At 42.9% G+C, this 23,661-nt stretch overlaps 1 protein-coding gene across 5 annotated transcripts in view; it reads right to left on the bottom strand.

The window, feature by feature from the left end:
- The window catches only part of Sidt1 (SID1 transmembrane family, member 1), a 97,620-nt gene that overhangs the window by 32,590 nt on the left and 41,369 nt on the right, over positions 1-23,661 (bottom strand). For 4 of the 5 annotated variants that reach the window (XM_017597923.3, XM_006248328.5, XM_039088181.2 and 1 more), the window contains exons 4-9: positions 17,037-17,082; positions 12,529-12,630; positions 11,645-11,728; positions 9,779-9,866; positions 8,035-8,106; positions 7,370-7,463 (exon numbers count right to left, since the gene is read on the bottom strand). In XM_017597923.3, coding sequence (XP_017453412.1) covers positions 7,370-7,463; positions 8,035-8,106; positions 9,779-9,866; positions 11,645-11,728; positions 12,529-12,630; positions 17,037-17,082 — 486 coding nt within the window. 5 annotated transcript variants of the gene reach the window in all.

The following is a 23,661-nucleotide window of genomic DNA, read 5'->3' as shown; positions in this document are numbered from 1 at the left end:
AGCATTCTATTTTCAGTTATATTAGTCCATCAATATTTTTTCTTTTCTCCATCTTTATTAAATTGAATATTTCTTATTTACATTTCAATTGTTATTACATTTCTCAGTTTCCAGGCAAACATCCCCCTAGCCCCTCCCCCTCCCCTTCTATATGAGTGTTCCCCTCCCCATCCTCTTCCCATTACTGCCCACCCCGCAACAATCCCATTCATGGGGGTTCAGTCTAGTCCATCAATATTTTTATGGCTGAATAATATTCCAGTGTATGTGTACAACATTTCATTTATTTGTACTCCCTTAATGGGTACTTTTAATTGCTCCTCTTTGATGTGCATTAATAACACAGCTGGGATCATTTGGATTCATGGTTTTCTATAAATCTATCTTCATATCTCTTGGGTATATAACTAGACTTGAGCTGCAATGTTTGACTCTTCCAAACTGCTTTCCACAAAGGCTGTAGGGCAAGCACTGTTTACATTCCCACCAGCCAAGTCTGAGGATTCCCATTTTTCTACAGCCCTTCCAATTGTCATTTTATATTTAATTTTTTTTAAGTTCAACCTTTAGAGTTTGGCAACTCATTGCAGCCTTTGATTTGCATTTTCCTGAGGGTTAGTGATGAACATCTGTTCATGCACTTCTTGGGCATCCATACCTCTTCCCTGAAAAGTGTCTATTTAAGCTCTTTACACATTTTTACGAAATTAATTTTTTTGGCTTATTTGTATGTGTGTTTGTCTATGTGCCTAAGTATGTGCACATGAGTGCACTGCCCCCAAAGGCCAGAAGAGGGCATCAGACACCCCTGAAGCTGGAGTTACAGGTGGTTGTGAGCCTCCTGAAACTGGGGCAGAGAATCAAACTCAGGTCCTCTGAAAGAGCTGGAGTCCTTCCTAACCTCTGAGCCATCTCTCCAGCCTCCTCATTAGACACGTGATTATGTCAGTCCTATGTTGATAATCCTGTTCACAACCTTATTATAGCTGCAAAACTTCTGTTGGCAGTACAAAGTGATATATTCACACATTCTGAGGATTAAGACAGGATATCCCTTCATGGTCATTATTCTGTATGCTATACTGCCTGACAGCAAGTGGGCCAACCTATGAATTCGTGACACTTTTTTTTAAAAGAGAAAGAATTCTCTAATTTCATTAGAGATGTCTTACAATTTTCAGCATACATAACCCTAACAATTTTTAAACTGTACTCCTTAGTATTTTATTCCTTTACATGCTTTTGTAGATGGAATTGTTTTTATTTTGGGCTGCTCATTGCTAGCATATAGAAATAAAATTGCTTTTGTATTTGATCTTGTATCGTGTAGTCTCATTTTGGTGTGATGAGAGCATTCAGATATGCAAGATTAAGTGGTGATGTCTGTGGGCTGTGAATCAATATCCCTGAACCAAGCGCTTTGAAGGGATGAGTTGATGGCTTATGAATTTTATCTCAAAGACGCCATTTTTCCCTAAGTGCACCATTTGGTACTGTCAATCAAATTATCATGTGAATTCAAATGATTTTTTTTAAGTTTTGTAAAAGTGAGATTGGAGGGGAGGGCAGAAGGCACAGCAGGCCGGAAGTGCTCGTGCTTTAATGCATGGTTACTCACTTTCAGATGACCGTTCCCCAGGTTGTAACACCCATCTTCTATCAAAGGGCTACTCTTCAATTATCTTTCTTTTTCTCTTAGACACCCCAGGGCCTTTGCTCTTGTTCCCTGCAAAGTCACTGCCCCCACTAGATCCTGACACAACTGAATAGCTGTGCTTCCAATTAGCTCTCTGTCAATCAAATCAAATCCAAAGCAGGGCCACTCTAGCCATTCTCAACTTTACCACTGAGTTCATTCCTCCCTAGCTTATGTCTGTGTGTTTCTCCCTTTGTAGTTGATGTGGGAGTAGAGAACATAGACTCTTATTCCTCAACCTCCAGGTTAGGATTGGACATGCAGGAGGTGACAACTAAGTATTTGTTGAGTGACAAAGCACATCACTAAGGAAAACAGTTGAGATTCAGCCTGACTGTTTCATCCAGAGGAGACTGTGGGAGAGGTCTTTCTGGTCTAATTTGCTGGTGCTGATGGGCAAGCAATTATCTAGGCTCCAAGAAGATAAAGCATTTGGCACAAGGGGCTTCACCCATGCTTGAATTAGGTTGTGGAACCCCTAAGTTTTCCATGAGGGAAGTTAAGTTAGCCCATTTAAAAAGTATCAGATGAGACTGATGCCAGGTCAGATGAGATGGGTGCACCTTGGCCATCAGTCTGGAAACTGGGCTGGCCTCATGACTTGTTCGTCCTCCAGTAGATAAGGGGGAAAGCGCTGAGCCTGTAGCTTGAGGCTTGTATTTGTCTGTTTACTCTGAGATTCCACAGTCCCAGGCTAGCCCGTTAGAATATCATGACACCAGTCTAGGATGGCCAGTTTCTTGGACCTGCCAGCAGGTTACACTGTGTGGCCACTTCCAGCTGAGATTTCCGAGCCCAGCTGTGATGAATCTAAGAGTCTCTGAATTGCATACTCCCAAGAGTTGAGTTGATGGTTTGTGTTTTTCTTCTTGAAGAAGCTGTTTTTCTAAATGCACCATTTGGAGTTATCAATCAAAATAGAACCATTAGCTGGCCCATCTTCTTCTGAGACAACTGTATACTGCATAGGTCTCTCTCTCTCTCTCTCTATATATATATATATATATACATATATATACATATATATATATATATATTATTATTATTATTATCCAACGTTGCAGTGGATACAAGAATGAAAGATATATGAGTGACCAGGATTTAAACGGTCAGGCTTAATGAATGGCAGGGTTGTTGAAAAGAAGAAGAGAACACACATCACATATTCAGTGCTCGATTCCAAGCCTGAACATCCATTGCAGAGGGCATTAATATATTCATGCTGAAATAGGAGGTAAAAGTGGGAAGGAAATGGTAGTTCCCTGACAAGAGAGCAGAAGCTCTTAGCTCCCCAAGACCTGGGGTCATGTCTGTCACAAGTGTTTATTATCACGATCTCATAGAGTAGACTATAAATCCCACATATGTTAATAATAAACTATAAGGACTCACTGAGCAAACAGCATTAGCTGAGAGAGCTTTATTTAGTTGTATGGAAAACTTTGTTTCACTCAGTTCAGTGAAGGAGAAGTCCGCCTATTAGCATTTTCCCTCAGTCTAGTCCCCTATTTAGAATGCCAAATGGTTCTATGTCTCTGGGTTTCTATTTCAGTGTGTCTATATTTGGAAAGAGTCTCTGTTTGGGCACTTGACTGTAGCAAAGTCATTGGCAGCAAACTTTCAACAGAGTCTGAGCCCGGATTTCAAAGCTCTGCTCACCTCGGCTGCAGAATTAACAGCCTTAGAGATGGTAACAAGCAGCTAAACATTAGTTCAGTTTTTGTCCCTCTGGGTGTGGATGGTGCCTATTAGCTGACTAAAGAGAAATCATTCTGCTTTTTAAACCTAAAACATAGGAAGAAAAAGTCTGGCCAAGGAGCAGAAGACTCTTTATTGCAACACTGAAGCTCATCTGAGGCAAAATGGGAACTTTTGGCTCCCATAAATCATAGCCTTGTTTGAGTGTACACTGGTGGTCACTCTTCGTTGGCTCAGGACTGTCCCTTTTCACAGGCCTCTACTGTAACAGGACCCGAGGGACCTTAGCACAACTGACTCCAAGATGGACGTGCCATTCAGGCTGTAAAACTCAGCATTTAGATGTCCCCACCGGCCAAAATGAGAATACCTAGCCCAGCAAAGTCCATACAGTTCTGGGGAAGTCTCGAAATACATTAACCTTGCCTTTTAGCTTCTGTAGTTCCACTTCTGGTCTTATTAAATGAAGTATGTCAGCCCAGAACATCATTTTTGTGTTTAAATCTCATCCTGAGAAAGGCTCAGGCTACAACGGGGTCTGAAACACCCAGTGTAGTTGCCGGCTAATAGAGACTTTATTAGCTTGACCCCAGCTGTGATCCGTCTTCTCTGGTGGATACCCTGAAGACTCAAGGGTACACTACCTCTCAAGACTCACTTTGAGCAAGCCTGTTGAAGACTTTAAGCTCTAGAGCCAGGCTGCCTGAGTTCAAGTCCTAGCTCCTTCAGGTACTGGATGTGCTTAACCCCTCTGTGTTTCAATTTCCTCGACCTTCTGCACAGTGACAATCATAGTATCTCAGTAGTGTCTCAGGGCATCAGACGGGATAAGCTCTTGAGAGTTTAGCACACTGTCAGGCACATAGCAGGCATGCAGCTATATTTAATGCACTAATAACTGTAACTTGTTATAGCAAGTTGGTAGTCCATTCTTCATGTATATATTTTCCAGATGTGCTGTTTGCCTGTAGCCTAAGCTTTTGTTTTTAACACAGCTTTTAAAGTCAGGATCTTTGTGTAGCTAATTAAGCCTCAAACTCGCTATGTAGCCAAGGATGAATGACTTTGAACTTCCTGTCCTCCTGGCTCCAACCCCTGAGTGCTGAGCACTGAGCCCCCCATGTCGTTCTGTTTTTCACTTTGTATTATTTTTTTTTAATTTACAGAGACGTTTCAAGGATGAATAGAAAAGTAGAATGTAGAGTATCTATCAATATATCCTTTACCTTTATCCACTTGTCAGCATCTCTGTCTGTCTGTCTGTCTTTCTTCCCTTTCCTCTATCCCTTCTTCCCCTCCCTCTTATTTCTTCCCTCCCTGCCTCCCTCCCTCACTTTTTCTTCCTTCCTTTCTTCCTTCCTTTCTTTCTTCTCAGAATGGATCTCACCCAATAGCCTAGACTTTCAAGAACTCACAAGCCTCTGGTTTCTGTCACTCTAGTGTCTACACCAATAAGCCTGGCTTTAGCTCTGTTCCTCAGCTCTCCTTTCCCAAATGTATAGCACATATTCATCTACATATATGTTAATTTATATCACACACTCATCTACATGTGTGTTAATTTATAGCACATATTCATCTACATGTATGTTAATTTATGGTACTTAGTCATCTACAAATATATTAATTTGCAGTACACGCTCATCTACATGTATTATAGCATGTACTTGTCTACATGTATGCCAACTTTTTCTCATGCTATTTGAATGTCATTTGAAGTTGTTATAGATTTTTACCCTCCATATTTCTACAGAGTAAAAAAAAATCAAATTCTTCAAATTTAATGCTTGCACACACATTTATTTAATGTGTTGCTGGGTGTCGAGCCTAGGGCTTCATACATGCTAGGCAAGTGCTCTGTCACTGAGCTATATCTCAGCCCACTGTTTACTTTCTGTTCTGAGTCAGAGTCTCCCTAAGTTGCTCAGGCTGGACTTGAATTACTCTGTAGCCCAGGTTGGCCTTGAATTGGAGATCACCTCTTTTTCGTCCGGAGTAGGTAGGATTTCAGACTCTCACCTACTGTTGGTCTTCTAACTTCAACTGGCCTCAAACCGTCCTCTATGACTTATTGTTTTTCTTTTAGTGCAAGATCTAACTTGAAATCACATACTGTCTTAAGTTTCACACTAACACCTGTCACTGGGTCCTTTTGCACCCTTTATGACAGATTCTGTGTCTGATGTTTGCCCATGGTTAGATTCAAAACGTACATTCATAGGAGCTACAGGGAGTGAAGCTGGGCCTCTCTCCACGTGCTGTCATGACTGGAGGCACACACTGCTCACCTTCCCTCAGTGGCATTTATTCTAATTGACAGACCGATGTGTCTTATTTCTCTGCTACATACTCATTATTTTTCTCTCTTGACTAGTAATTTATCAAGGAACACAGTCAGGTCACACAAACATCCTGCTCCTTGTCAGAATCCTCTCCTCAACTCGGTAGACACGGACAACTATTTTTCTTTGCCTTAAAGCCAGGGTCTGGCCCACACTAGCTAACTGATCTACCACAGACTTCTTTTCCCTTCCTGGAGAGGAGGTTTCTCTGGGTAGCCTTGGCTGTCCTGGAACTTTCTCTGTTGACCAGGTTGGCCTCAAACTCACAGAAATCCATCTCCTTGTGTCTCCCAAGTGCTGGGATTAAAGGCACGTGCCACCACTGCCTGGAGACTTTTGCCCTTGAGGCAGGGTTGCCCAGGCTAAGGCTAAGACACGCCGTGTAGCTCAGGTGGGCCTTGAAGTTTCAATCCTTTCCCTCAGCCTCTGGAGTAGCTGTGAGTACAGACCTTGTTCTACTGACCATTCTTAACCTGAGTTAGTGTAGCTGTGGTGTTTGCAGATGATTTTCCAATCCCAGCATTCCCTCTGTGTTTATTAGTGAGCTCTTGATCTCTTATGGGGGAGATATACTCATTTTAATGTCCGTGTTACTGGGAGTATCTTACCCTGATGGCAGCTGTTGTTCTAAATTCTAAATTTGTTGGACTCACTGGGTATATATTTGTGGGTATTTAGATCTTTTAGATCTTTCCTCTTGTGTGTGTGTGTGTGTGTGTGTGTGTGTGTGTGTGTACAGCTCAGGCTGGCCTTGAACTCTCTCTCTAGTTCCTGTAGACTCTAAACTTGCCAATCTCCACCACACCCAGCATCCTCCTGACTTTTGGGACAAGGCAGGCCCCGGGTGGGCAGCGGGAGGTTTTGAAGGCAGTATCTGAACTTTTATGAGAGTATAGAAAAGAGTTGTTTCCTGAGTGAGAAATGGGCCTTTACTGTGCCAAGAAGGCAACAAAGAGCTCTTCTCACAGTTGGTGTGTAGCAGGGGTGTGCTTTGCCTAAGGATCTCACAGCTCTCTGCCGCCTTTGTATTTTTTTTCCTCATGTTTAAGATGAGAGGGGGAAACTCCATTTGTTTACTGTAAACTTCCTGCCAACCTTTTGTGGATGTTTCACAGAAACCATAACAAAATCAGAATTCTCAAACTTCAGCCCCGCAGAGAGAAGCAGACAGTTATAAAATTATATTTATTTATGTTTAAAATAGTGGGTGTAGGGGGGATGCTCCAAATTCTAAGGTAGGGAAATTTCCTTGCTCAAATTACTAAAGTAGGCATTCAGTTTACTTTTTGACAGAATGCTCGCTTGTTTCCAGACTCCAGTTGGAAAAAGCTGAAGATTCCCTTCTGTCTGTGGGATTTACTTCGAGTATTCTCAGGTATAAACACCGACAAGCTGCCTTACTGCTGTGGTTTCAGTTTCACAATGAACACTCTACCAGCGTGTAATGTGGGACATTGACTTCAGATCTGCAAGTGAGACAATTATTCTTTCATTCCCCAGAAGAGAAAGCTGCAGTATGAGTACAGGAGAGCAAGCATCTTGCCCACGACAGCCCTTAGTGGCCAGTCAGTGAACCCCAAAGAGAATGTTCTGAACACCACAGAGAGTCGAGGGGAAGAACCTGTGGACTTACCTCATGTGATGGACAAACACGACCAGCAGGCAGCCCAAGTAGAAGGACAAGAAAACGAATACGCTGAAAAGACTAGATTTCACATACACAGATCCTGGGGAGAGAGAAACAGCTTTGGTCAACTTGTCCTTGGAAAGAGGAGGACTATGTTGGGGACAGCACCATTTAAAGGATTGGCCTCCGTCATGTCCATTCTTAAATCCTAATGAAATGTCACTGGAGCTGAGAATTGTAGGAGCCCACCCGGATGCTACCCACAAGTGGCTTCCTAGTGATGACCACCCATGGAAGTGGGCAAGATCACTGGATACAACTCTAGAATTGAGTCCTCTCCCTCCTCTCCTTGCCTCTGTCCATCTTTTCCATTATTTCTCCTCTCCTCCCCTCTTCTTCTTTCTCTTCCCTCTTTCTTCTATTTCTCCTTCTTTATTCCCTCCACACACACCCGTTTCTGTGCTGTTGGGCCTCGTACAAGTTAGTACTCTATCACCAAAACACACCCCAGCCTTTCTTTCTCTTCAAGAAGGTCTAATCCTATCTGTAAGTTAAATAAGCTTTAATGTTCTTATGATGGCTCCACTTGAGAGGGAGACCTTGGCATTTAATGACATGATAGATCTCCCAACACAGGACTTTCTCCACCCCACTCCAGAGCCAAAACCAACCTTTGACAGATGGGACAATGGTCACTTTCAGGTTCTTTGATCGTTGTAGGTTCCAGGTCTGATTTTCATTTTCTGGTTAAAAAAACAAACAAATATAAGCAATCAAACAAAGACAAACAAAAGCCAAAACAACAACATACAAACCAACAAGGCACAGAACACAATGGATCAGACATTAGACTTTCACCCTCCATTCAGTTATATCATACAATGTATTATACAAAGTCCACTCTGATCGATGTACAAGAACTGGAGGAAGATCCAACATCTAACATGTTAGATGTCCCTCTGATGAAGATCTCAGACTGGCCTTTGCTTGGGTGCATTTCTGTAGCACCAACTGACATAAATGAAATTGAACCTTATTATATATTGAACCAATTTATTAATGAAGTAGCCTCCCTTCTCCAATGTGGAACATTGGACCTTTCTCTGGATGTCCACAGACATCTCAAGAGAAGTGTGCCCGAACCAGACAGCTACACTCTTCTTAGCTTGCACTTTTCCTTGCCAGCAAAAATGTTTTCCTTTACACAGCCATCAAAGGCCTTGGCGTTCACTCGGGAACATTAGACAACACTGGTAAGCCTATAGAGCTACATAATTAAGAGATTAAAGTACACGCAGGCAGAAATGTCACCCGACACCGAGGGAGCCATACTACACTCAACAGAAAACGCCCTCTGTGTGGGTGACATATGGCCCATTAGCAGGAGGTCTGTGTTCTCAATTAGCAGTCTACTCTCTGGGCAATGCAACGATGTGCATTTGCATCAGAACTTATGTAACCCCTGGTTATTGGGATAAGTCATCACACTTGGCTTTCTCATTGTCTTGTGAAATACAATTTTGGCAATTGGGATAAAACTAGATTTTCCTTGTACATCCTTGTAGAAGGGCTGACTGGCGAGGCATATAGGAAATGGATTTTATTATTTCATTTACTCCTCCCACTCCTCCGTGTGTGTGTGTGTGTGTGTGTGTGTGTGTGTGTGTGTGTGTGTGTGTGTGCTTGCTGGAGTTGAGTTTCCCTTTCTACCACATAGAATGCAGGGATGGGCCTCGGGTCAGTTGTCTTGTCAGTAAGCACCATCCCATTGACCTGGGAAACAGATCCCTTTGCATTTACATCTCGGAAGCAAATGAAATGCCTACTAAGTGACCTCACTTCATATGGACTGGTATAAGACTTTCAAAAAGTTGAAAAGCTGCACAAAACCAATCCAATCAATGTTCTAGCATAGAGGGCACAGGAGCTCATGAACCTCTACTGGGGAGTTATTGACAGTTGCTGGCTTCTGTATAAGGGAAAAAGTGTGGCCCCTGATAGATTGGCCCTCCTCCAGTGGATGACCCCACACCCAGAATAAACAGTCATTACAAACTGGACGCTACGTGTTATTTAACAAAATACATATTACATAGGACATGGCATTGGGAGGAAGTGGAGAGGCGATGGATAGATCCGAGAAGAGTTAGGAGTAGAAGTGGGGGTTGAATATGATTAAAATGCATTGTATAAAATGCTCAAGGAGTTAAAGTATTATATTAGAAAGCTGAAGGTACTAAGGGACATTTTGTAATACCAATACTACCTTTAGATGTGGAGTTAACTTTATTTTATTTTTTATCCAAATGTCTCTAGTGCCTTGTTGAGTTGCTGCTGTTAGGCCCTCGGTAAGAACTAGAGATGAGCTTCTGGCCTCCTTTCCTCCCCTCCCAAGTATCTCTCAGTGCCTCTTACCTTGGATGGAGAATGATCCACCACATGCATAATCTTCAGGCTTTATCACAAACACCACGAAGAACTGCTCATCTGGAAAATCCTTCTTCTGTGTAAGACATAACAACCTCATGATTCACAGGGAAGAAAGACAGCCAGGAGGAAACAGTCCAGAGGGTTGAGGAGCGGTAAGGAAAAGGAAGAAAAGGATAGGTCACCCCCTGCTCTCTAAGTCCCCAGAAAGGGCTCCCACATTCTCACACTTCAGACCATCCATGAACATTAATTACTTCATCCAAGAAATGAATATAAGTGGATACATGGAGAATTTAAAAATCTGTGCCCACATGAGGACTTAAAATCTAATGAAAAGTAACTTGTCTAAAATCATGCAGTAAATAGTTAAATAAATGGCGCAGGTGAGGGAGTCAAAGGACTTGGGTTAGGACTGATCTGTGATCTTGATTTCTCTACCTGTGCTGTTTCAGTCCTGGGTCATGAGTTAATTCCCTATTCGTGTAAGTGGGGTTGACAAGATAACCATACATTATAGTCCTTTAACTCAGGCATTTTTGTCATGTTCAAATTTCTGATATTGTGCTTAGTTCACTGAATGTCTAAAACCCAAAGCACAAGTCCAGAACAATAACAATTTACTGCCAAATACACTGGAGGTAGCCATACTCTAGTTACGGCTCTGCTTTGCCTTCATTAACCTGGGAAGAGAGATGATGGGCTGAGGAAAGGGTCTTCCTAAGATGGGTCTACAGGCAAATCTGTGGAACATTTTCTTCATTAATGGCTAATGTGGGAGGCCCCAGCACTCTGTGGATGGTGTCCTGGGCAGGTGGTTCTGGGTTATGTAAAAAACTAGCTGAATGAACCATGGAAAGAAAACCAGTAAGGAGCACTCCTCCATGACTCCTACTTCATTTCCTGCCTCCAGGTTCCTGCCTTGACTTCCCGCCCTTGATTTCCTGCATGATGAACTGTGATGTGACATGGAGGTGTAAGCCTTTTCCTTCCCAAGTTTTGGTCATGATGTTTTATACAGCATTGGAAAGCAAAGGAACACCTACTCTACTGTTGTTGTTTGTTTGTTTTGTCCTTTTATATTTGAGGGATCACATCGTTCTGATATGCTAAGGAAGACATAAACATGAACAGCAAGACATGTAGGGTATTAAATCCTTGATGCTCAAACCTTGAAGTTTGACTGACAGAAATTTTTAGGTCTGATATCTAAATGATACCTAGTTTCTCTCCATTTTTTGTGGATTAATCAAAAAGCGATGTTGCCCTATGCTACAGGGACAGTCCAGGTCACAGATTTCTTAAGTACCAACCTAGAGACTAGGATAGACTGTCTCTTGGAATATGATGGCATAATATATGTACATTTTTGCTATAAAACGCCACTGAAGTATGAGTTTGGTTACAAAAACCAAAAGGTCAAAGTGCTCCCCAAATAGGGCCCATATGCCTTTGGATCTGTTATTCTGTCTAGAGTTCAGCCCAACTTTTGGTGAGTGTTACTGGTAGCAATTATTATAATACGTTCAAATGCTTTAACTGACTGTAATAAACTTTATCCTAAATTGCCACACCTCACTGAGTAAATTGGAACCATCTGGCCTTATCCCTATAAGCAACCTGTCAGATTTATTTCCTACAGCACTGTAGATCTCTAAGAACCCCCAAGGGGATAAAAGAACACCTGGAAGGGTAGCATTGTCCACCACCACCAAGGCACTGACTGCAGACAGAGCACTATTCAGTTTAAAACCAATCCAAGGTACACATGAACAGGTTTCTCCTTTGGTCGAGTGGGCAAGTAACTACCAGTTGGACCCCATGACTATTGGGACCTCAGAAGCAATGTCTCACCTGCAGCGTGATGGCAGCTTGTTTGGTCATGGACTGATAGACACCATTGAATTCCACATCATGGTCTAAATCATACACTGGACACTAAAGCACATGAGAGACAAAAGAGAGGGTATCAGCAGTGTCACCCGGTGGGTGTTCTTCCATAGGTAGGTGTCAGCGCTCTGCCACCGGGATCACATGCCAGGGGAATCAAATTAATCTAGACACCATGGAAACTTTTCTGCGGAATAGTCACAAAATGGTCCTCTTAAAGCTTGGTCTTTGCATGGTAGAGTGGCACACTCCTTTAATCCCATCACTCATGAGACAGAGGCAGGCAGATCTCTGAGTTTGAGGCCAGCCTGGTCTACAGAGTGAGTTGCAGGACAGCCAGGGCTACACAGAGAAACCCTGTCTCAAAACACAAACAAACAAAAAACAAAACAAAACCCCTTGAACTTTGACCTAAAATATCAGAGTCACTCTCTATTCAAGAGAATTATAAAAAGATTGCTTTAACGTATATAACATCCTCCCCTCTTCTTTTTGGTTGATGTTTTATAATACAGAAAGGATCTGATGTTACAATAACAATCTAAAACCAAAACAGGTGGTAGGTTTTTATTTTATTTTTCTCATTGAACTCAAAACTAGGTTTTCTTTATTTCTCTCTTGCCTTCTTTTCTTTGTATTGGTGAGAAGCCAGCTACTTCTTATCTCTCATCAGTGTCAGCAAACACGGACTGCCCACTCAGGTACATGGGCGTTATTTGGTATGTTGTTATTATTTGGGTTTTGGGGGAGATGAATGATAAGAGGATGACACAAGTCCACAGCCTGTCTATTCTGGAACTCTGTAATCTTACATGCTGGGGGGCTGACATGACAGTAACGGGGCTCACCATGATGTTCTGAACGGAGACAACTGAACACGGATAAGCCTTCTCAGACACCACTTTAATGATAACGGAGTCCACATCTTCAGGAAATTTGTATAGAAAATACTGAGAATGAGAAAATGAGAAACGTGCGTGATGTATTAATCTTAGGGAATGTTTAAAGAAACTCAAACTATCATCCTTCATGCTTGGGGTGGTTTTCTCTACCATTAGGTGTGCATTTCCGATGCAGAGTTCAGTAACTGGCCACTGTTTCAGGCTTCTGTTCATCTCTTACATATTGACCAATGACCTGTTCCCCACCAGACGCCACTGTGCAGACACGAGGAGGAGTGCAGCGGAGTGAGTGGCCATGTCTACAAGGCTGCCTTTCCATTTTGTGAGGTGGACATTTCTTATCAACCAGCTTATAATGGGCTTGGCTCTAAGTTTTCTTCTTAGGCACCCTGCTGTCAGCCTCCTTCAAAGTCAGAGATAGATACACAGGATGTGACGTCAGACAACAGCTCTTACTGTGTGGTAGTTGTGAAATGTGAAACCACATCTTGAATAGCAGATGTTCCTGTTCCTCAAGAATTTTGACCTTGTTAGAAGGAAGAATTAGCTTTAGGTCAGCCTTTCCTAAAACTTTTGGTAAAGAATTCTTTCCCTGACTGAGAAATTCTTGAGAATTCTACATTGAACGATTAAGTTTGACATTGTTGACATTGAGCCCTTGAAATATGTCCATGACTTTGGGTAAATGTATCTTTCAACTATCAGTATGAAAGACCCCAGTTTAGCAGCAGTAACACCATTTTGCAAGGCTGTACTTAAGATGACTGGTTCAGGGAAAGGTTAGAACACTGAGTACACAGCGGCTGCCAAGCAGGATGTGTTTGGTTGAAGGCCTGGCAACAGGACGACTGCGGTTGAGCACCTGACAATGAAAAAAAAGCCCCGGGAGAGGTCCCACACCTTGGTGGGGGGCCGAGTCAGTCGTTATGTTCCAAGAAGGTAGCTAAGAAACTTGCCCCCGGGCTGAACCCTTGGGGGGCCGAGTCAGCTGTTATGTTTCAGGAAGGTAGCTAGGAAACTTGCCCCCGGGCTAAACCCTTGCCATATTAGAATCCACCAATTATATCCCTGTAACCATACATCTGCTTCTGTATGCTTGCTTCTGCTCCCCAAAATCCTATAAAAAGCCCATCCTTGGTTCCGTGGGGCACGCCAGTCCCCCGAGAGACTGAAGCGCCCACAGGTGCCTGTGCCTGTGTATCCCGACAATAAACCAAATCCTCTTGCTGATTGCATCCTGTGGTGTCTCGGTCTGGTCATTAGAGTTGGAGGGTCTCCATCCCGAGGGAAAGTTCTCCCTGAGAGCTTTTCAAGTAGACCCCTCCCGTGTGTGTGTGTGTGTGTGTGTGTGTGTGTGTGTGTGTGTGTGTGTGTGTGTGTGTGTGAGAGAGAGAGAGAGAGAGAGAGAGAGAGAGAGAGAGAGAGAGAGAGAAGTGGTGTGCCTATAAAGGCCAGAGAGGGCGCCCACTAAGACAGAAGGCAAGCTATGTGTGTTCACAAGCAGCCCAAGGTGGGTGCTGGCAATCACACTCCAGTCTTTTGTGGGAGCAATGTGTACTCTTGACCTCTGAGCTATCTCTCCTAACTCACAAGCAGCATTGCTAACAGAAAGACGTGACACTACTGACCTACCTCAGTTACAAATCCATTGGAAAAACACATTAATTTTTAAACATTTTAAACATTTAAAAATGGGGGATGTGTGTGTGAGGAGAATTTAACCCAATAATTTCAAGTGTGGCAACTTTATGAGAAACATCAAATTTGTGACTAAGGTTTTGTGGAAACCTTCCCAAACAGTTCTGATATCTTACAGACTTGGTAAACATATCACTTTTAAAAAGAGATAAGAAAGCCAAAATTTGATTTGTATTCTAATATGGCCTTTACTAATGCTGTTTTGAGAACCAATTCAATATAAATAGAAAGTCAAAATTTTTAAAAAGCCATTCACATTCCTGTTTAGAAATCTTTCCATGCCATGTATGAGTATATTTTGGGGCACAATTCAAATACAAATAGAGTTATTCCAAGGAGAAGCCTAGGTGTCCTAGGGTGCTCTCAGGACAGCCATACTGTGTAACTAAATTACTGTGAGCAACGAACATATATTACTAGATTTTTTTTTTGGTAAACTGCCAATATTTTTGAACACCTATAAATATATCAAACTATTATCAGCCTTATTTATCTCTAAATTACTACAAAGTCAAAGGGATGTTTTAGACTCCTGCCTCAAAATATGTTTTAATCAGAAAGAAACATTCTGTTTTTATTTTATGTGTATGTTTTGTTTGCATCTATGTCTGTGTACCCACATGCATACAATGCCCCTGGAGGCCAGAGGAAAGCATTATATCCCCTAGAATTAGAATCAAATGCTGTTATGAACCACCGTGTGGGTACTAGGAACCAAATTGGGGTCATCTACAAAAGCAGCAAAGTGCCCTTAATTGTTGACCCACATATCTAGGTCCCCTAAATATCCCTTGAATTTAAGTGGTCACTAACTATTAAGAAGAACAAATTGTGCCCTGCTATCTTTCTTGCCAGTATGTACCTAAGATGACTTTCATAGAAAGGAACTTTAAATCTTAGTTTTGTTGAGGGTCAGGTGTGTGTGTGTGTGTGTGTGTGTGTGTGTGTGTGTGTGTGTGTGAGCTAGAACACTCGCTTAGCATGTACAAGGTCCAGAGTCAATCCCCAGAACTGCAAACAAAAGTGGGCATTCATTTACTCAGGTTTGGGAGCACTGCCTTGTATAACTACTCTCAACGTGATCAATGACATCATGTGGGCCATTTGAAATCCGCCATCGTAGAGAACAAAAAGGCCTTATGCACACAGATAAGCACCAGAGAGGCCAGGGTAGTGAAACACACGGCTTACCTCTTCAATGGAACGAGGTGCACCGCTGCTTTTCCTGGAATGCCAGGGATGATGGACTTTTACAACCCTGTGATCGCTTGCTGTCTGAGGAGACAGGCTCTGCCCCTATCTCCCAGAATTTTTGTTTTTAATTATCCCAGACCCGTTTCCCCTAAATCATGAGCACTGCTTTTAGGCCATAAAACCAATCAATCAGGACTGATGTCAAACCTAAGTGACTTCTATGTTGTCTTAGGGCCAATGCTGACACCCACAGCTTGTATGTTTACTTCAGTCAAAAATCCCTGGACCTTAAGTCTTGGGCACTATCTCTGGGTCAAAAGTACCCATTCTTGTGAAGGAAGCCGGATGTACTTTGTAAAGAATCTCAGCGTCAATATACCTTAAACTGTTGTGTGCTTGGGATTGAGTTGTTACCTGAATTCCCTTTTCTAAAACTGTGCCATGCTTGAATATAGAAATGATGTGGGCCAGACTCTAGTTGCCCTGCTCCAGCATCCAGTTCACTAAAACAAGGCTGAGACGACTTTCATTCTTACCCCATCCTGGTTGTTTTCCTGTCTGCTGTAAAGCCTGCAGGGGAATCACCACAAGCTGCAGTGGAGGAATTTATACCCCAGGAATAGACAGAAGCTACACTACTAGATGTGAAGTACGTACAAGCGCATCAATGATTGTAATAGACTTATGACAGTCCATAATATTTATTATCACCAGTTTTACTGTGTTCAAAACAAAAGCTAGGTGACCCTTCCTGAGCAAACTCATAGTAAAGCCTTCAGACATATAGCATAGGTATTGTGGCTGTAGACCAGTCTTTTGTTTTTGTTTCAAGATGGTGCCTTAGTATGAAGCTCAGGCAAGCTTGGAACTTGAGTGTAGCTCGGTCTGGCCTCTAGCTCACACTTCTCTGGCCTTGGTGAAGATGTTTAAAGTGGTAGGATGATGGTGTGGACCACTATGAGGGGCCAAGAAGCCATTTTGAACTTGTTACATATAGATTTTTTTGGAAGCCACAAAAGAAAAGAAAAGGTAGTTAGAAATGTCATCAGAAAAACGGCCTCAAAAAGAGTTTCATCTATCTGTTCTGCTTGAGGTTATTTTTTATTGGGGAATGCATAAAAATAGCTAATTATTTTTACTGACGGGGACTCAAATCCAGTCTGCCAATATTGCAGCAGGAATGGGAGTCTTTTATTTTTATATTTTCAGCACAGCCGTGGCATATGTTTGCTGTTCTTCCATGCTCTGTCTCCCCACCCCATCTCAACCACCAGGTCTACAATCCCCAAGTTTGTGTTGTTTGTCTCCTCATCCTTCCCACAGCACTTAGTACTGACCATCCAACATCCCCTGCGACATATCAGACACGTGACTTTACTCAATGACACACCTAGGAACGCTAGTGTGCTTCCCATTTGTCCCAATAAAGGTGGTAAGATTAAATGCTGTGTCCAAGATCCCACTAAGAATACATAAGGCAAGCTCCGGGATAGTAACACAGACTGAGTTCACTCTCCCTGTGCCATGTAGGCTCTAGTTAACTATGGGAGCCCTTTACTTACCTGAGGTTGAGAGGGGCTGGCAGTGAAGTAGAAGGCAACATTCGTCCTGAGAAATATGAGGGGAAAATGAGAGAAAAGAATGAGTTAGCAAGCAAGAACTAGTTACTTAAAGGAGAACAACCTTAACCTAGATGCCCGGTGCCTTACTCTTTATGAAAAACATTTGGTTCTGCAATCTGATAAACGTAAAGGAGGCTTTGTGTTTTCAACAATAACGAATGATGAAATTGGGGAAGATGATTGTTTTTACATCTTTAAATATCCATTAGGTCATTTTGGTTGCCTCTGCCTCTGGACTCTCTTAAGATATTCCAATCAAGTAATATAATCAATCAAACTTGATCCTGAGAAGTGGGTAGCAAGAGAGGAACTGCAGGCATGAGTCCTTTTGTAGGCGCCACTCCATGATAACTTTAATGGATCCACACCAAAAGAGCAGTGCTTTAAAATCAGGATAAATAGATGGCCACTGTGGGACAATCGTCAGGAGTAGCACTAAGCTCTTCTTGCCCTGAACTTCTCCCCAGTCTCTTGCAACGCCTGCTGAATTCTGCAAAATTTCATCCTCTTTGGCTTTAGGTTTGTCTTCTAAAGCCCATCTATAAAATAAAAGTACCATCCAACGAACACAATGACGTTACTTGCTCTCTAAATGGAGTTTCCTGTGACTAGGTTTGTCATATACTAAGACAGCAAGGATCCAGGCACAGGGAGAAGGAGAGGGTTAGAATTTTGTAAGAGGCATAAGGTTTTGTAGCACCAAGTGCTTCACAGTGTGAACGTCTTTGAAGTATTTCAAGAGGCTGGGAAATACAAAGACGAATTTGTTTTCCACAAGGGCTGCCCTTTTGCACATGCTCTTTGTGGCTCTGGCCTCATCTTATCACGGTAGATCACTCTCAACTCCACCACACCTGAGCTTCCAAGACTGATGAAAGGGCCACCCTCCTATCGTGTACCCCTCCTTGCATTGCTGTGTCTGAACCTGAACTTCTAGGTTCTTCACCATCTTCATTCCCTAGGATTCTCTGAAGACTTTCCTTCTGTTTTTTGCAGAGCTGGCAGTAGTTACAACATCAACAGTATGTCCATGGAGATGAAACAATATTTGCTAGTGTGGCCTTGACTGAAGTGAGCAGGGTGTATCATATCACAGGCCCCCACTAGTTAACAGCACAAAGCTAAGAAAACCCACTGGCATTTCTAGTGTTAGAGCAAGGGGCATCAAAAGTTTCCATTCATTTCTTTTAAAATGAAACAGGAAACAAATGCTTACTTGAGAGATTAAACCCCACTTTGTTCAGCTGCTTGGACTGGTAAAGTAAGGGAAGAGGGGAAAGAAAGACTCTTGAGTCAGGAGAGGAGATGCACGTAAGGAGAATAGAGAAGAGAACAGACAGAAGGGTGTGTGGAGGAATGACGTAAGAAGAAGGAAGTGTTTACAGGAGAGTAATAAAATAGAAGACGAAAGAAAAGGCAGAGTGCATGGAGAGCCAGGGACCAACGGTCAGTAGTTTAGAGTGAAGGAACAAGAGTCACAGGACCTTAAGTCTCACATCAGTGAGCTCCTGCAGGCACAGAGGGTGTTCCAAGTCCCACTTTGTTTGTTGGAGGAAATGATGCATAATGACTCTGCACCGTGGACTTCATACTATCATTCCCCGTTATCTGCCGATTGCCATCTGTTGTGCGCTCCCTTCACACCCCGCCCTTCCGGCCAGCCCTCCTGTTACCTCTTGCTCTTCAGAGTTCATCCTTCTAGGGTGGGGAATCTGCCCTCGTTTATCTGGATCCCACGATTTCTTCCTGTCTCTGGGACTCGATGTCCACAAATATCAACTTTCTTATTAATCAGCTTTGCCCTTGCTGCTCCTTGGTTTGTCTCGATCATTTCAAAATAAGTAACAGACCAATCCAACCAAGTTCCTCTGTGTGTGTGTGTGTGTGTGTGTATGTGTGTGTGTGTGTGTGTGTGCCTACGTTCATGTGTACACACACATGTGGAAGGGGAGGCCAAAGGTCAATGTTAAGTGTGATTCTCTATTGTAATCCACCTTATTTTTCTTTCATCTTTTGACAATCTTGTAGATGTCTACTACGTATGTTAAACATTTCTGCCCCTGACTCAATTCCCCCACTTCTCCCCAGTATATCTCATTTCTGGTTTTAAGTCATTGTCTTCTTCTACACACACACATGCACACACACACACACACACACACACACACACACACACACAGCATGTGGCTGAGGGGTTACCCATTAAGGAATGGCCAATCTGCTGGTGGTCACCCCTTGAAGAAAAGTGACAGCCTACTGTGACAGCCATCATCTGTCCTCAGCTGGAGGGGGGGCAGATGCCCCTCCTGCCTCCATATTAGAACTTTTAAAAGATGTATTTTTTATTTTAATTTAAATTTCTCTCTCTCTCTCATTCTCTCTCTCTCTCTCTCTCTCTCTCTCTCTCTCTCTCTCTCTGTGTGTGTGCCTGTGTGAGTGTATGCCATATGTGTGGGTGCCTGCAGAGACCAGAAGAAGGTGTCAGAGTCCCTGTACCAACGTTTCAGGTGTTTTTAAGCCACCATGTTGGGACTGGGAACCAAACTTTGACCTTCTGGAGGAGCAGTGCAGACTCTTATTGCTAAGCTATCTCCCCAGCCTTGACATGCTAAGATGAAGAGAACTACGCTCCCTATGCAATAGGAGATTATCTTGGAGATGGCTGGTAAAATTTGTTACTGTTATTATAAAGAAATATCAACATTTCTTTTGTACGTGTATGGTTTTGAAATGGGATTTGGTGTGTTCCAGGCTGCCCTCAAACTTGCTTTGTAGCTGAGCATAACCTTGAACTTCTGATTCCTCCACTTTAAGTGGTGGGATTTGAGGCATAGGATTCCACACAGTTTGGGCGGTGATGGGTGGCTAACTCATGGCTTCCTGCATGCTAGGCAAGCACCCTACTATATAACCCTATGAGGTGCTGAAACTACAAACAAACATTGCAGGTTAAGACCTAAGAAAACACCTACTAGAAACATAAAGGTAGCAAAAGTAGGGTTGAGATAAGGCAATGTGAATGAATCGCCATGACAGACAGAATAGAGAGAAGAGAGAGCATGCACTGAAATTTCTGGGGTACAGAGTCTGGTGTGTTTACTTGATATGGGGTCTCATGTAGCCCAGGCTGGCCTCAAACTTGCTGCATAGCTGAGAATGACCATGAACTTCTGATCCTTCTGCCTTTACCTTCCAAGTGCTAGGACTACAGTTATGCACCACCACAATAGAATAAATTTTTGATCATGCACAAGCATCTAGATTAACAAAACAATAACAACAACAACAATAATAGATGTTCACTAAATCCCATAAGGTCATTCTCACTGTGGTGGTTTGAATATGCTTGGCCCATAGGACGTGGCACTATTAGTGTGGCCTTGTTGGAGGAAGGGTATCACTATTAGATGGACTTTGAGATTTCCTAATGCTCAAGCTCCACCCAATGTGGAAGATGTCCCTTCCTGGCTGCCTGCAGAAGACAGTCTCCTTCTGGCTACCTTTGGATCAAGATGTAGAACTCTTGGCTCCTCCAGCACCAATTCTGCCTACACAATGCCATGCTTCCCACCATAATGATCATGGACTGAATTTCTGAAACTGTAAGCCAATCCCAATTAAATGTTGTCCTCTATAAGAGTTGCCTTGGTCATGGTGTCTCCTCACAACAGTGAAACCCTAACTAAGACTCATCATTGGCACTGGTTGTCATTCTTTCCTCTCAGATTCTTTCATCATCTTTAATTAATTCCAACTGGCTATCCATTATCTTCATTGCCAGCAGGTCCCAGTCCTTAGAGGAGCCACGTGCAAAGGACTCCCCAGCCCTGCTGAATCTCCACACTCTTCAGGGAGCTGTTACTCTGTCCCTCCTCTCACCCATGACTCTTCATCTCTGCTAGTTTGCTCTGTTCCCTTTCCATGCTCTCTAGAATTCTAGTAGAGAATTTCTCTTTTGTTTTATTTGGGTCAGTTTGTTAGCAGACAGCAGGTCATCTTACAGTCAGCTTTCTAGTCATAGAAGATCCCTGTTGTGCACTCTTTACTTTGCCCTTTCATGAGGAGTTTGTCAACACACCCTGGGGTTTAGAGAGCACCACATCCCAAGCAATAGGAGGAGGAGGAGGAGGGATGCAGGCTGGATAACTGTACCTCCATTTATAATCTATTGAAAGCCATAGCCATTAGTGCTGGACAAACTAGAGAGAGGTAATGGAGAAATGTGTTTAGTACCAAACCACAGGTCTCTGCTGAAGATTGCTTCCCATTTGTTTTGCCCTGTTTATCTTGAGACTATATTGCCATGAGGAATACATTAGCAGCCTGGGACTTCACTCACCCATCTCCTAACAATACACTCAGCAGTCTGTTAGAGTAAGATCCCCTTCCTGCATTGAGCTGCAAGCACATTGTTCTCCAACAAAAGAATACGTTTTCCCTCCCTTTAATGATCACCAAGAATGGGCAGTTCCTATTTAATCTTACCTAGATATCTCTAAGCATGAACAGAAGGCTGTCCAGTCAGGCCTGAACTACTTTTGGATTCACGTACAGTAAGGCAGACTGTGTCTTCTGGGTGAAGATTTAGAATTGCCTGTTTACTATCTTGGGTCTATGCATAGTTGAGCATTGTATGATTAAGATCTGATGCATAATGAGAAAGGACATGCACAGTGGCCAAAGGCTTCCATAATCTATGTCTATCAATCAAAATAGAACCATTTGTGATATGCCCTTATCATCCATACTCCTCCTGTCCTTGAACCCCATTGAAGGGAGCCCCAAATACTAACCAAGGCCTTTGCGTACTCTTTTGTGTTCTGTGATTCCTGACCAAAAATTTCTGACCTGTACTATTGATTTTCTTTTGAATAGATTTTGTTCTAATCTGAAATCTGTGTGCCTTTATTTCAAGGACTTGAAGAAGAGGCCAAAATCTGGAAACACCTAGCCCAGATTGCAATCATTGGTAATGCCTAAAAGCCAGCTGGTCTCCTGCTGCAGCCGGGATGGCGTCTCTCTCTCTTCATATACTAAACCCGGGCAAAGTCGTTAGGAACAGATCAGCCCACAGCTTTGCAGTCAGCGAGCCTGCCTCCACACTGGACTGTTGGGCCACAGTGTTGAGAGTCCAGTGTATACATGGGAGTTCATGGTTGAGGATACAGCTTGTGGGTAATACTGTAAGTCATAGCATCTGACATTCCCCAGAAAGCAAAAAATGTAGCTGAAGATCAAAAAGTATCTCATGCAAGCAATGTTCTAGTAATTTCTACATTTTTAAGTGCCTTCTAAGCCATGAAGAGAAGGGGACGAGGTTAATCTCCTTGACCAGATTCTACGTGAAGTCGTTCCTGCTTGAGACCGATCATAAAGTCACAGCGGTGTGAATTGCTGTTTGTAAGCAGGTGAGGGAGGTGAAAGACTAAGGCTAGAGCCTGTGATTGGACAGTAGAAAAGGAGGTGGGCTGAGGGTCGGGAGAGATAGGAGGGAGGAGAGAAGGAAAATGGAAGAAAGGAAGGACTACCTAGATCTGTGTGGCTGTAAATAACCACAGGTAGCTATGAATATCATATAAGGCATGGATTATTACAGGACAATCTGTCTAATCTAAGTGGGGAGCTTATATCAATATCTATTGGCTCTGAGTTCTTTGGGCATTTTGTGGGTTGAGAATTTACAGACATAAATTGGACTGATAAATTACAAGCCTCTAGAGTTTTGATTTTACTGGGTTACAGGGATTTGTGACAGCTAATGGGGAGATGGGCACTTGCTGCACGGGGCTCGCCATGGAAGTGGGCGAGACCGTTGGGGCTAGAGAGTAGCTGGAGTTATCGTGGGATGGTGCTCCCTTTTTAGTATTTCATGGAACACAACTGTCCAATCTTCATTTTCTCTAACCACATGTGATGTCATTCCCCACCTCATTTCCCCTTCCCTTCATACTCATTCAAGTTTTGTGAATTTTGCCTTTTACATTTTTCAAGACACCTCCTCACTTTCTACCCTGACCATTCATTGTACCAGCCTTCTAGCCTCTCTGCATCCAATACTGTCTCCTTCAACCTATCCCTCACACCACTAATAATGCAAAGTACACAACTGTATTCTCAGTGCCTCCTTATGTCCCCCCTACCCCTATCTTATGACCCTTCTACCGTCCAGTGGCCGCCTGTTCCTACAACACCCCCTCCCACTGTTCCTTGCCTACAACTACAAAAAACCCTAATGACACAGAGTGGCCCATTGTTTTTGGGAGTTGTTGGGAAGAACACATGCACGTGTGTGAAGGGAGCGGGAGGAACGTTTAAAGGGACAACTGTTATTTTAAAATCTGAATTAGAGTAAACAAATGCTTCATGCAATTGAGAAGCATATTTAGGGAGGTGTAAATTTGGGATGATGGTTTTAAATGGAAAGAAGAGAGAGCATGTTAAGAGGGGATGAGCTTAGAAAAGGACGCAAACAACAGAGTCCAGCTTTGATTTTTGCCCCTTTCTGTCCCTGTGAGTTGGGACACGATTTCTGGACCTCAGAGCTGGGTGTGGTGATGCATCCCTG

Source organism: Rattus norvegicus, chromosome 11 (assembly GCF_036323735.1).
Source record: "Rattus norvegicus strain BN/NHsdMcwi chromosome 11, GRCr8, whole genome shotgun sequence".
In the NCBI taxonomy this organism is placed as follows: domain Eukaryota; kingdom Metazoa; phylum Chordata; class Mammalia; order Rodentia; family Muridae; genus Rattus; species Rattus norvegicus.
This window is presented reverse-complemented; position numbering and strand designations above follow the sequence as displayed.